The 14,798-nt window shown below is 41.3% G+C and overlaps 1 protein-coding gene across 1 annotated transcript; it reads left to right on the forward strand.

The window, feature by feature from the left end:
* Window positions 1–3,958: 3,958 nt before the first annotated feature.
* On the forward strand, window positions 3,959–11,638 carry PPP1R2 (protein phosphatase 1, regulatory (inhibitor) subunit 2). Its single transcript, XM_008948193.1, has 7 exons — window positions 3,959–4,062; window positions 4,531–4,611; window positions 4,913–5,016; window positions 6,842–7,021; window positions 8,264–8,473; window positions 9,925–9,975; window positions 11,332–11,638. Exons 1-5 carry the CDS (start codon window positions 3,980–3,982, stop codon window positions 8,341–8,343), a joined length of 528 nt encoding a protein of 175 aa, XP_008946441.1. The 5' UTR covers window positions 3,959–3,979; the 3' UTR covers window positions 8,344–8,473; window positions 9,925–9,975; window positions 11,332–11,638.
* The last annotated feature ends 3,160 nt before the right edge of the window (window positions 11,639–14,798 follow it).

Here is a 14,798-nt window from a genome sequence, read left to right on the forward strand (position 1 = left end):
AGCTTACGGTGTGGGGAATGCACCTTGTCACGGCAGATTTATTCTTAGTCTGAGTCTTCTCCTACTGAAAGACAACGGATTTCGTTGTAACCAGAGCTGTGTCCCTGGGGAGTGGACCTCTCCTAGGTTGAGACATAAGTAAGATGTATTTTAGGTTGTGCAGGATTGATCTGTGAAGACTTTGCAGTTAACAAGATGCGCTGGCCATGTGGTTTGTATTTGGAATGACAAGAAAATCTTAGTTTGTTTCTAACACACTCGGTCTAAATAGGCAAGAAGTGATCTCTAATCAGAATTGTTGCATTTTTCCTTATGTTAGCACCTGGTTCATGCTGCCTAACGTTGCTCTGAGCCTCTTATGACAACATGATGGCCAGGGTTCCACCTCAACTCGGTGTTTGTAAAATTGCTTTTGACAGTTTTCTTCATCTGGGACTGCACTCAGTATTGCAAGAAAAGTAGTAATGATATAATACATTAGACGTGCAATTATTTTTTTTGTATTATGGTAATATTCCTTTCCACTTTGCCTTCTTCAGTCTTGAATATAGTCTGAAGTCAGCAAGATAAGAATGAAAAGTTTTTGGTTTGCTGTATTGGCTGTGTTAGCTGCTACTGCTTTCCAGGGAGAGATGATTTGCAAGAATTTCTGAAGGAATGAGATGATGTTCTTGAAGAAGGAACATTTAAGTAGCAATATGCCACATAAATGTTGGGATTATTTCCCACCTGTTCTGTAGTTTTAATATAATGTAGCACATTAGTAGTAGCACAAGGTGTTTACTACTAAGCTAGACATAAAGTGAAACTGAGTCTGGGTAGCTTCTATTTCATTTTCTACAGTCTTTTGTACCATCTTGAAGGATGAAGAGAAATTGGAGTACAAGGTGATGAGCTGAGTACATGGCACATTTGCTACAGCACACAGTAACTTCTTGTGAAGCAGTGAAGTGAGCAGGAGGAGTCCAGCTTCTCTTTCCTGTTTGCCAACATGGGTCAATAAAGTCAGCTAGATTGGTTCTCAAATTGCTTGGCAAGTTGCAGGATATTGGCTAAACCTGGCAGGCTGCATTGGGTGGTTTCCTGGAAAGATCAGCAGAGGGTATTTGGAGCTGGTTTATGTGCAGGTGTTGTTTTTGGTTGGCAACACTTCATTAAATCAGTCTTACATCTGAATGCAGCAAAATATTTTTATACTTAATGATAAATAGTACACCTGTGATTTTCCTTGAAGATTAAAAATTAGTTTATAGAGTCAGATATCTGTTTTCTTTGTGCACTTTTATCGTCAGCCTCTCTGCTTAGTCAGACCTGAATTTCAATATTAGAAATACCTTTAAAAATAGCTGCAGATGGAAGAGCTCATTGTGGCAGCTGTCATCTCTTCAAGCACCATGTTCAGCAGAGCTCTCATGTTTTTGCATCATTATTGACCTTGCACTGTTGTTAGTGATGATAAAGTTCTTTGGAAAATTTCCTTAATGAAAATAGGATGCAAGAGGGAAACTTGTGAAATTTGGACACCGTGGGAGCTGCATCCCAAGAGCTGAGAACGTGTTTTATTGGCAGATACGTTCTTGGCCTTCCTGGTATTTAAATATTTTTTGCCTTAAGGCTTCTGTAAGAACCTTTGAGGGATCTGACATTTTACAAAGTAACTATGTGTGTGTTTGTGTGTATTGCTGGAAACTTCCTCTGTCCAGGTGTGGTCTCAAATGATTATACTTAAAGATGTGAGAGAATACAAATGAGCAAGTCTGAGATTTTTTCAAATCTGATTCTCCTGCTTCTCTATTTAAAGGGGTGTCAGAAAGCATTTTCCTGTGGTGTGCCTAAGCTCTGTCCTTACAGCTGTGCTGCTCAGGCATGCCTGAGCGTGCTGAATTGGAGACAGGGCAGGCGTGGGGTTTTAGTGCACTTAGTCACTCTCCCGTGGTGGCTTTGTCCGTGGAGGGGTGAAATGGCAGGTCTCTGTGCCACTGAGGGCATTTCTTTCCCAGATGAATTTTAAATTGTGCTTTGGGAGGTGTTCTATAGCCAAGGTTTTTAGTGTTGGAATTCAAGTTTAAAGAAATGAGTGCAAAAACCTAACCCACTAAAAGCCTCCTCAGCCTTGTATTTATAAGCTGCTGAACTGCTGGCTGATTTTGAGAGTGGTGTGCGCCAAAGAGATGCTTCTAAGGTTGGCAATGTTATTAGTGGGTATTGAGTTGTGAGCCCAGGCAATGAGCCTCGATATGTGAACACAAAGCATGTGATGGGAGTTTCTCCCATCTGTCATATTTCCTCTTCAACTAAGCTCTGCCTTTTTATAGGGGCTACATAACATTGTCCAACTGCTATGGCTAGTAAAAACTCTCATGGGCTCCCTGTGTAACTGTGTGATCACCTTATGTGAGTCATAGGTGGACTTTAAGCAGGAGTTTAGCTGATGTGTATCTGGTGCTTTTTTGATTCCTAAATAGGTAGGTTTGAACAACTGGCATTCCTAGAGCAGAGCTCTGGCTTTGTCATGGCTCTCTCATGACTCTCCACCCTGCCAGAGCAGGCAGTCTCGCGCACGTGTTGTCCGCTTAGGTTGCAATCCTTGTGTTGCAGTTCAAACAAAATGATTAAATAGGCCTGAAGCCTCAAACACGAGTGTTTGCCCTTGGTGGTTGTGTGCTAAGGGGATTCAACTCACTTGATCTGTGCTTGTTTCTGAAGTATAAGTCTGTGGCGTGTGGGATTCAGCATCAACTACTGCATCTGCAGTGCTCTCTGTAAAGTTTAGTTTGGGCTTGGAATTTTGTTTTATCAGTTTCGTTTTCCAGATAGCATTCTGCTTGAGAGCAGTTGTGTTTGATTGAGTGAGTTAATTGAGTGAGATTGAATATGTTGTTCAGATTTGTGATTGGAAGTATCTGTGTTTAAATAAGTGTAGTTAAATTAGTCTTCCAGCTAGCTGCACCCCCAAAACAAACAAAACCAACCCAACCAACCAAAGCCCACAACAAGGGCCTGTAAAATTTGCTTCCTTAAACAGTAATTTGCAACAGAATATATTAATACTTAAGGTAGTGTTAACAGTAGAATTATTTTGCTATTCTAAAGTTAAATTTCTTGGTTTACTCTGAGGGAAAGACCACCTTGTATGAAGGTTGCAGTAACCTGCTTAGAGGATATGTAGAACTAGGTAGTTTCTGTTGATTAAACATTTCTGTGGCTTTTAGATCAGCGAAGAGGTGGCTCTTCGTCTGGCCACAAGACAGTTGCTTAGATATTTTGTCAGTCTGGGGGGGCTTTTGGTTCTGCAAATATACACAAAATGGTACATTCTCTGATGAATTGAGGAAGTTCTAAATACTGTAACATCACCAGCGCCTCTGTAACATGAAACTCCTTTGGCTTAATTACAACAGTGAATCAGTTCTGGTTTGTGATTCCAGTTCAGGATGACAAAAGCAGTGTTACTAACCAGCTTGTCTTTTGTAACAGTCGCTAATAATCGTAGCAGCTCACAGAGCAGGGGTGACGTGGAAGCTACCTGGGTTTGTTGAAGTGCTGTGGGCTGTAGTAAAAGGAAGAATGATTTTACAGTAAGTTGTAATGAGCAGACAGTTAATGGGACAGTGATTGAGAAAGATGGAGAGTCTCTTGAGGAAAAAAAAAAACAAACCAATGTATATGAATAAGAATACATTTATAGATCTATTTATAGATATATGAGTCTGTTTAGCTATTGTGAGTTGTTAGGGAAGTTATCTTGCACTGATAGTTTGTAATGACTTAACCGAAGTACACAGGGCACAGTATTTAACAGCCATACTTGGAAAATGCCTCTGTGTCATGGTGATATTCTTTGTGCTTCGTGTGTGGCAGAGGTCAAAAGACATTGTAAATGTTCCTCTGTGGCCAAACAGAACTAATTGTTTTTTGAATATAAGAAAATTGAGCTTTGTTTTCTTATTTCAGTAAAAAATCCCAGAAGTGGGATGAAATGAACATCATAGCTACATACCACCCAGCAGGCAAAGATTATGGCTTGATGAAAATCGATGAGCCGAGTACTCCTTATCACAGGTAGGCTTGCTAACCTGCTAAACTGCTGTCCTGAACGGTGCCACGTGAAATAGTAGTTGTACAGCAAAATTGACTTTGTGGATGATGCATTTATTATAGCTGATTGCCTGGCAGACTGTGCAGGCCTATTGCATACATGCAACGTATTCGCATTTACAAAGCTGCTAAATAGCTTGTAGCTGTCAGGACAACTGCCAAAAAGGACAAAGTCAGTTCAGAAAGCTTATGCCTAGCAGGCTGTAGCCTTTGAACGGAGTAAATAAGTCTGAGTTGTATTGATTTTTTTTTTCTCAGTTAACATCTGTGTCCTAGAATATGAAGTTTTCATATCAATATCTAAATTAGATTTGGAGGTTTTTAAAGTATTGCAGAAGTCTTAATTGAGTGTTGTAAGGTTTTGACTGTTTTTTCAAGCAAATTTCAAGGAGCAAATTATTGATAAAGGCTAATTTTTGTTTTCCCTCCAAGCATGGTAGGAGAAGATGATGAGGATGCAGTGAGTGATTCAGAGTCAAATGAGCCCTTAAAAGCAGACGTGTTAAGTAAAAAGTAAGTGTTATCATAGAATTTACTGAATGTTAAGATAATTTTCTCCTTCCTGGAGTAGTTTTTCTTTATGGAAAGGTGTTGCTAATTTCTGTAGAAGTCAAACTTTTGCTGTTGTTGAAGTCTGTAGTTTTGGATGTTTGATAGCATCAGTGGTACTTCAAACCTCTTGCAGGTTGCTAGTACACATAAATATGGCAAAAATAATGAACAAAGCAGTTTGTATGAGTGTTCTGAAATTTTGTGTATTGTAAGTAGTGAAAAACTTGCTTTTTCAACATTTTGTATTGCGTGACTTCTGTAGATTGGCAGCTGCAGCTGAAGGTAAAGGACCCAAGGTTATAGCAAAGCAAGAGGAAAGCAGTGAGGAGGAAGAAGAGGATGAAGAATTAACACCTGAAGAACGAGGTAGGCATAAGTTGTTTTGTTTTTTTTTTTTTTTCCCCTCTACAGAGTTTCAAATTTTCAGTAAAAAATACTTTGGAAGTAAAAGAACTATAAGAAAAAATGTTGTCATTTGAAAATGGAGATAGAAGGGTAAGTAAAAGCTAGAACAAATGTGCTGTTTGTTTCTAATGGGGACTGTTTGGTTTTGGGTTCTACATATAAACAGGAATTTGCTGTTACTGGCTTCTCCCTTGTAGAGAAGTTTAAGCTGTGGGAATTCCTCTTCAGAAACCTAGACTTCTCAAATAAGCTGCTTTTTTTGTTTTGGAGTGATGGAATGGTTCTTAATCTGAATGTGTTTTGGGTAGACTTTACATTTCAATGCAATTAAGATGCTATTAATTGCTTGCAAACATGCAGATGATATTTCTGTTTTCAAAGCAACTTAGATGGATCCAGCAGGAAATCTGTATTTGTTCTAAATCAAATTGCATGTTCAGTAGAGATGTTGCTGTGTCTTAGTATGGGCTAGAACGTTTTGAGGAAACAGTCAAACAGTAACACTTCTAAGGTTTCCGGCTTGTGTTATCTACAAAACTATCTACTGGACAGGAGACCTCACCTGGAGTGCTGTGTCCAGTTCTGGGCTCCCCATTTCAAGAGGGACAGAGATCTACTGGAGAGAGTCCAGCAAAGGGCTACGAGGATGACTGAGGGACTGTAACACCTGCCTTATGAGGAGAGGCTGAGAGACCTGGGGCTGTTTAGTCTGGAGAAGACTAAGGGGAGGATCTAATTCATGTGTATAAATACATGAGGGCTGGGTGTCAGGAAGAAAGGGGCAACCTCTTTTCACTTGTGCCCTGCAACAGGACACGGGGCAATGGTCACAAACTGGAGCACAGGAGGTTCCACCTCAACATGAGGAAGAACTTCTTTACTGTCAGGGTTCCAGAGCACTGGAACAGGCTCCCCAGGGAGATTGTGGACTCTCCTTCCTTGGAGGCTTTTAAGACCCGTCTGGATGTGTTCCTGTGTGACCTGCCCTAGGTTAGATGGTCCTGCTCTGGCAGGGAGGTTGGACTTGATTTCTGGAGATCCCTTCCAACCCCTGGCATTCTGTGATTCTGTGATCTAGCTGTTGCTTCTTGTCTTTCCTGGTCCTGACTTTGAGCACGTAACCTTACTACTCTAAAGGGAAAAAAACAAACAAACAAACAAAAACGACAACAAAAAAACTTAGTGTTGAGGCTGCCAAAAAACAAAGTTAAATTATGTGTTATTGGTAGACCTGTTCATGTTTGATACATGGAGCAAAATTAGACTTCTGGGCATGGGGAAAGTGGAAAATATTTTCTTCTACATGTGGTAAATATATCTCTAATAACTGGCCTTTGGTAGTTAGCCAGGAGTCAAGTCGGACATCTGCAAAAGTTCATCTTCTGTCCCACCAGTATGTCTCAATTTGTCCTTAATTTACTTAGAAACAAGGCTTGTGAAACTTTGGAATATTGTATGCTGTTACTAGATGCTTCTTTTGATTCAGACTTGCTCTTACTTGCTGGCAGGTTCTTTAAAAAGTGCTTCAGCCATCCTAGTCCATTAATTACTAGTGTTCTTGTAACTCAGGCTCATTTAAAAGATTTTCTGCTTGAAGAAAATAATTTTAATGCAGTGATTTCTTGATCATATAATCGAGCATAATCATAATCAAATCATAAGACTTTCAGGGTAGGAATAAATTTGACCTAGGATGCAGTTAGTGCCTCCCTGAAGAGGAAATAATTTGTGCATTTTGTTTTTTAAAGGGAAGAAGTAAGAAATAAATATTTGCATTTGTCCACAGAGAAGAAGAAACAGTTTGAAATGAAGAGAAAAATGCACTACAATGAAGGACGGAACATCAAACTGGCGAGGCAGCTCATTGCAAAAGAACTGCACGGTGAAGAAGAGGAGGATGAGGAGGATGAAGAGATGCATGATACTGCAGATGTAGAAACCATGAATACGGAAGCTGCCGAACATGGTGAGCAGGTTAAAGAAAAAGCAGGGTTGAGTGCTGGGGGTCCTTTCAGCTGCTGGGGAATGAGTACACTCAAGTGTGAGGATGATGAGAGGGGCCACGAGATGTGTGTTGTGCTCCATGTGCAGTACTGCACGCTGGCTTCGTAGGTAGATGTGTAGCATGGTGCCAAACACATCAGTACTGTTAAAAGCACATGGGCTTTTGCTTGCTGTGATGTAACAGAAAAGCAAACGCCTGCTTCTTGCTGTTTCCCCAGTGTAACTGGCTCTTGGTGGTGAAGATGGCAGCATCCTTTTTAAAGGAGGAGTTGTCTTGTGCAGAACACACGAAGCTGTGGCCACATGGGAGAGCCTGGACTTATGTTGCGGATCAGTTCCCGTTCTGATCCAAACCCATCCTGTAGCCAGCAGTGGGAAACTAGTGTGAATGGCTCTTCCCTCTTGAGAGGAGTGTGTCTAACTTCCTAGGAACTTCTGCCTGTCTTGCTATGATGTAAAGCTGCTGTTAAGACTCCAGTATGCACTTGTCCTTAAGCTGTAATGTTCATTCCTATAGTATGGGATAAGACCCTCAGCCCTACTTGAAGTGCAGCTACTGGAAGAAAGTCTGGGTTTTGAAACTGGAAGGTGTTTTCTGGAACCTGCTTCAGGGCTGTCTCTTGATAGGAAACTGCTAAAACTAGGTTTACACCTTCTCTTTCATCTTTAAGCTTCTTTCTGGGTGGAAAGGGTAGACTGTATAATAAATGTCTTATTTTTGTGTTGAACTGGTGAACAATTACAGCTGTTCACTATACCCATCTCTGTCTGTAACAGCACTTCAAGTTTTTGGCATTAAAAAAGTAGACATCTGTTGCTCATGAGACTGGTGGCAATGAAGTCTGTAAGCCTCATTCATGTTTTGCTTGGCAAAGCTGACATGTTAGCACAGTCTGCAGACTTGGGAAGATGCTGCATGGGTTTAACTTGGTTCACATTTGATTTTCACAATTATGTGAACTAGGAACTCTTCTAAAATGAGTTTGAGTGCTGCACAACAAAAAGGTGATTTGCAAGGTTTTATGTTTTTAAGCTCTGTGAATTGCACGTGTTAGTCCTGCTACGTGTGACAGGAGGACTAATGCCTTTGTAATTGCTCTGAAAGGGTCATTTGGTATGTGTCTGAGACACATAAATGGACTGACTTATCCAGTAACTTAACATATGCCTTATGATGGCTATTTACTAGAACTTCCCTCTCCAGGGGAAAGAAGGGCTCCAGTAGGCAACTTTATGACCTTTCTCCATGGCTTGAAGCTGCCATCTCTCTGCACTCTGCTGTAAAACAGAGGCATCTCTGCTCCCCAGCTGCATTCACCAGTGGAAAGAAGGCACACCTTTGCAGCATTTTTCCATCTCTATTATTGGAAGTCCATTCCACCTTGCCTCATAACCAGCTTCAGAGCCACAACTGGTAATTATCAATTTTAGACTGCTCATGACCAATAGATGATGTAACTGTAACTGTGTGCCAGCTTATCAGCCCGTTAACTAACTGGTTCACTTCCACGCTACGGCGTATAGAGACGTGTTCCGTTAACCTGCGGTTCTCGATCTTCATTTTTGTTTTGTATCAATCTGCTTAACAAACCTTGGTGTTTCATTATCTCCTAATCTCTGCATCAACTGTCACAGTTTGTGGTCTCTGTACTTGATTGGTTCTTCTGAGGCAAAGTACTGGACTCACTTCTGTAGCAGCTGGTAAATTGAATGCCCTCAGACTGATCATGTGAGAGTCTTTGTGTAGGGTTTGTCAAAAGATGATGGAATATGGACAAAATTGTTAATAAACCTCTGTTTTCCGCCACTGCCCAGGTTTTAAGAAGTTCCTATGTTGAGATGATAAACATTCAGCAATGTACCTGTGTTGAAGTAACACCAAAGTTTTGCTGAAATAACTTCTTTAAGATGACGGCTCAATCATTTTCTCATCTGTATTCTGAGGGCTCATAAGAATCCCCTTATTCATAAATGTTAGCTAAAGAGGTATTAGGGCTACAGAACATTTCTGAAATAGTTGGTTTTAACAGTTGCTATGTGGGGTTTTTGCTAGTCTGTGCTTTTGGTTGCATTAAGCAATCGATTAAATTTAAAAAATTTTTTTCCCTTCATGGAAGTGAATCAAAATGTTGTTAATATTCTTCCTGAGATTGTCATGTTAGGACTGTGTAGGTGTGTGGAAAGATTATTCATCTGAAGAGCTTTCAAAGAGCTCTTTGACTTTAAATCATTACCTCTTAAAGTATTTTCCTCCAGAGCAGAGAAAGAGGGTTTTCTTCACTTCATGTATTGGGTGATGCAGGAGCTGGTTTTTGTGATGGCTTATTTTGGCTCTGCTGTGTTAAACTAACAGCTCTGATGGTTGCTTTAAACTGCAAAGGAAATGTCTGGTTCTGCATATTGTATTGTAGCTACAGTTTGATAGTTTCTTTCCTTCAACTTCAGTTCATCTGGTGCTGTGGCTGCCGCTGTTGTGTCTGAGACTCTGGGTCTCTGTGAGAGCTGGCACCTAAGGTCCTTTTATTCCAGTGGAATAACATGACTTTTATAGTTCCAGGTAAAGATGTGACATAAGAGGCATTTCTTAGTGGTCTGTTGTGACTCTAGGGCTCCATTGGCTGTTCTCACTTGGCCTTTTTTTGTTGTTCACAAAGATCACTTAAACGGTTCTGTGCTTCTCTTACCTGATGCTCCTTTCTGTGCTCTAATTCTGTCCATTTTGTATGTGAGTAAAACTAACAGTACTCTTCTAATCTCTATGCTCCCCTTTTGAAGAAGGGGCTAAAGACCTAGGATGGGTTTTTAAGAAGGCTTCTGTTGGATACCACCAGGTCTGCTAATATGAGTTGCACTTCTTGGTTACAGACTGAGATTTCTTGCTGATTGAAATGAAGATGGCCAGTCCAGTCAGTGATGGTGAGAACTGTTTGTATATTTTTGCCCATGGCTTCATTTTGGGCCACCAGGTGTTCTAAGGGGATGGTTCACTCCTTCCTTGCCTCAAGTAGCTGTACCTTATCCTGTGTGTATGGATTCTAGCAGCCAAGCTTTTTGGTGGAAAAGAAAGTTCAAGATGTAATAGCCTGCATTAGGATTGCTTGCTTTGGCATGTCAGCTCTGGAATTTCTCTGACTACTCCCTGTTTATAACTTCATGAATGACATAAATAGACTTTGCCAGCAAAACAGTGACCTTTGTTCCTCTCCACAAACACTTTTCCTTCAAAAATTCTCTTTGAAGTCACTGAAAGAGACTTCTGGCATAGGTGGATTTGAACATGATGATTTCAATGCAAACCTGTCTTGTCTTTTGCTGCACAAAAGTATCACATACAAGGGCGTGATCTAGAGCAGTTCAATTGACAAGCAGTAAAAGTATTGTTCTCTCTTTGTGGTTCATTGGGCATTCATTGCTATGAGGACCCTGCTCAGATACAGCTCGTGCCTGGCTGTCAGTTGACAGGCTGTGCCCTTTTGGCCTGTGCTAGGTGCAGAGCACACGGGGGTTTCTCAGCACGGTGAGCATCGTGAGCAGACTGGGAGCACACGCAGATTGGTTCTCCTCCTTAGCTGTGCTATTGCCTTGTTAGACTGCACCTAGTGACGAGTCTAACTCATGCTCAAGCCTATCTGGGCATTTTTAAAGAAGATTTATCATCTGCATGTGTTTTTCTCTGATCTTTGCTTTATGTTGCTGAATTTTCAGGTATGCATACAACACATTTTTTTTAGTATATTTATATACATTTACACACACATAGTGTGTTTTTTCATATGAAAAGCATTAATGAGAAGCTTTCTCTGATTTACTGGTGTTCTTTGGCTCACTCCCATGCATTTAATGACTTCCTGAAGAACACAACAGACTGTGCTTCTTCATTTATAAGCTTGTTTTGGTTTATAGCTCATCTGGAGTTGAAATTTGACCTGACAAGCACTATGCTTGCTTGTGTTTCAGGAAGGTCCTATGTTAGTTCTGCAGATTGAGCTCTCAACTCCTGGGGTTAAATCCTCCCGGTTCCAGGGGTGGTAAGCATTTGGTGCTCCAGTGTGCTGAACAATGGTGTTAGCCAGCTCTTCAGAACATGAAGTGAAATAACTAGTCTGGAAGCTTCTCCATACTCAAACTAAAAACTTACAGATTGCTAAGATGATTTGACAAACATTACCTTTGGAAAAGTAAATATGGTTTCAGGAGGATTTTCTGTGTGTGTTTTGAAAATATTCAATGAGTGTGAAGAATGACCTGTTTTGTATAATCTTTCTTTTGCAGCACATGCTACCCGTGACCAGCTGGAAAACAGAGCACACAGCATAGAAGAAATCTGTCCAGAACTGTAACTGCTTGTGAAAACACAAATATAAACATCGCTTCACAATTTTTGCAGTTAAGGCTCTTAAATATTGAGCAGCATATCAGTTACAATGTTGTATTGCCAAGAATATTAATTTTAGACTTGTCTGTTGGGCAGAAAAAAACTGTCTAATTGATTTATTCTTGTGCCTAGTATTTCATGGAGAATACTGCTTCATAATCTGTTCAACCAGAACGGCATTCCCTGTGTGTGTAACGCTGATTATCTTGCGTAATGCTTCGAAACAGTATCTTTTGGTTTTTCACTATTTATTTGACAGTGTTCTGGGTGTGGCATCTCTTATGGAAAGGTTTGGGATTCAAGAGCCAAATGGTACAGCGTATGTCAGGTGGACATAATTCATCAGACGTGTTAATCAGTTTAAAAAGGGATTATTTAAGTCTTAAAACTTTTTTGTAAAGTGCTGACCTGTTATCTACCTTTCAGTATGTTATTCTCTGTACTTCCCCAATTTTTGGAAGAAGAGCTGTATTATTTTTTAGGAGTGGTGTTTGGAATCAGTTGTTAGTTTCTGACTAGGGCAGTACCAATGTCTGGGGGAGGCAATGTTTTTACACTGGAAAAGTGCTAACGTGAACTTTGCATTTAACTGTCGTTATCCCTTCCATCGGGACTGGATGCTTTGTGGAGCTCTTTGGCTTATCATGGAACATGGAAGGTTCCCTCCAGCTTTTCTCTTAAAACCACATCCACTGTTGCTTTTCTGGTTCTTGTTTCAAGCTTTTGGTCCTTTCCAGTTGCATAAGGAGTGCTTGTGCTACTAGCACCCAGCCGTGAGCAAATCCACATCAGGACTGTGAAGATGACACGAGTTTAGGCTCTGGCAGTTTTTTATAAGCTGCTGCTGATCTCCTACTAATTTGGGGTTGGCAACCTGAGTACTGAAAACCACTGGTCTAAATCTTCCTGTTCTTCATCACAACTTAACAGCGGCGGCTTTTGTAAAATGAAGGCTGCTTGGAAGAACAGAAGGGAAACTGCCTGATTCAAATCCTTGTGTACAGTGTGGTTGTGCAGCCCCTGTAAAGAGGGATTCTGAACCTCCAGATCCTGTAAACAGCTTCACACTTGGTGGAATTTGACTGGTGAATGTTCCTATATTCAGAGTAGTTCCTGGGTTTTGTTACACAACTGAAGTACACACTTAAGCTTTAGCTTGGTTACAGAATACAGTGTATATCTTAATTTTGATCTGAATTTGATAATGTTGCAAAAATCCATATAATTATATGGATGTATTTTAAAATGTCTTTTTGTTCACTGTATATGTGAAGTTTGAATAAAGGAATGAAAGTTATTTTACAGTTATATGCATTCTCAGGTGTAAGCTTTCATGAAATCCCAGAGAGATTGAAAGTGAGGGATAGGATGCTGTCCCTTGAAAGATTTATCCAGGAATAATTCATTGGAGTGGACGCATGTCCAAAGATACCTGTGAGTTGTGCTACCTGGGTGTTGTAGCGTACCTCTCCCAACTCTTTCCTGTCCTTAGTGGGTAGCAGGGTTGTTAGTTGTGGAATACTAAGGGCCTCAATCAGGATTAATAGCATCTTTTCACAAGAGAAAATTGAACTCTTGATTCAGTCCAGTGTGGTGATGCTAATTTTCCAATATGGACAATGCTGTTCTCTTCTTGATCAAACATGGGCACTTCTAGGGGATGGACAGAGGCAAAGAGTGAGCATTTAGATACTTCTGACTCCTCAAGTCACTTACTGCAGCTTTAAAGTTGGGTCCCAAGAGTAGGATTTCAGAACTTGAAAGTGTGCACCCTTCATATATGAGCTGGCAGTGTTCAGAGCATTGGGTGTGTGCAAGGACCTGTGTTTCAGCTGGGTGTGCCCCAGCCAGGGCAGCAAGGTCCTGCAGAAGCGGCAGCGCGCTGCAAAGCTGCGTCACTTTCAGAGTGGAGCATGAAGGGGTCGAGCGTTGCCTGGTGGGTGCAGGTCGTGCAGATATCTTCTGAGATGCTGTAAAACATACTACTTGTGCTGTGTGATAAGTACAAGTGGGTACTTTGTACCCACAATTAAGGCAGAATCCATCAGAAGCAGCTCTTACATGAGCTGATGTCCTGCCCTCACCCCCACATGTTTTCTGTGTCCAAGACCTCATTTTCATTTTGGTGCTCGGTGGGGCTACTTTGTACTCTACAATGCCTGCAAAGTGTTTTGTTAAACAAACAAAAAAAACCCTTTAACTTCCAGTAAAGACCTTTCCTGCAATGGCTTCCAAAATCCTGGATGATAATGGTGTTCTGCCAATGACCAGGCCCAACAAAAATGATACCACCACCAGCAGGAAGATGAACCAATACACAGACTGTATTGTAGACAAGAAGGACATTCCATGAATGATCGCTGGGGGTACAAACAGATCAATCAGCTGGTACATAATTGACACCACCCCCAACGATCCCACAAAAGATGTAACTCGGCCCACAACAGGTGGTACAAACAGAGACCTGAGGTTGCCCACAGTTGGCATGGGAAACAGCCAGACCAGCAAGCTGAACACATAAGAGAAAGGTGCTCACATGGCGACTCTCACCCGATCAGCCCGTGTTCACAAAGGTCTAAACAGACCAGGGCCCAGCTCCAGGGAGAGTCAGGAGGTCTGCCCTGAACCAGGAAGCTCTGTGGAGTGCACCCCACAGACAGACACTCCTGACTCCCTGCACGTGGTCCCAGCTTTTATCCCCAAGCAGACACCTGACCTTTGTCAACTCAATGCGGGACCCCTGGAGCTCATTTCCCTTCTGGCTCTCCCTGCAGGGCCGGCCGCACCCTGGGGGGAAGCTATAAGGCAAACTCACCCCCTCTGTATGAAGGGTTGTGGGAATCACCCATATGTCAACCTTAATTCGGGGCTCAGGGTTCAGACCCCAGCATTTCAAATGGGTATGAAGCTTTGACAGAGGCACAGTATAAATAAATGTAGGAAGATGGTTTTAAGCAAGTCTCAGAAAGTATAATCTTAATCAGTGAGATGATTTTGAGCTGTCTGGGTGATCTCCCTTCCATGCTGCCAAGCTCCCGAGTTTTAGTTAGATGCCATTTTGGAACCTGCACTGGTTTAGTTACGAGTTCTGTTAAAGGCTTTGTTGTCCTCATCATTCTTTCCAGTGCTAGTGAGAATTCTGGTTGTGCTGCTGCATATCACTCACATGGAGCACAACCTGACATACCCAACCCTGCTTTTAACCAAAAGGCCTGTTTACTCCATTTTAGCCAGGCTTACACCTTCATGCATTTTGAGAGCTAAAATAGGCAAGTTTACTTTGCAGTAACTACAGATTCTCTCTGTAGCTTTTTTTTACAAAGGGATTTCCTTCTATTCTGGAAATGCCAATTATATTCCCTGC

The sequence above is a fragment of the Merops nubicus genome, unplaced genomic scaffold, assembly GCF_000691845.1.
Source record: "Merops nubicus isolate BGI_N331 unplaced genomic scaffold, ASM69184v1 scaffold17359, whole genome shotgun sequence".
In the NCBI taxonomy this organism is placed as follows: Eukaryota; Metazoa; Chordata; class Aves; order Coraciiformes; family Meropidae; genus Merops; species Merops nubicus.

Coding starts and splice junctions, on each gene's coding strand:
- PPP1R2 (XM_008948193.1), top strand. CDS start 3,980: ATGAACATCATAGCTACATACCACCCAGCAGGCAAAGATTATGGCTTG. Junction 4,612..4,912: donor GCAGACGTGTTAAGTAAAAA/GTAAGTGTTATC, acceptor TGACTTCTGTAG/ATTGGCAGCTGCAGCTGAAG. Junction 5,017..6,841: donor ATTAACACCTGAAGAACGAG/GTAGGCATAAGT, acceptor ATTTGTCCACAG/AGAAGAAGAAACAGTTTGAA.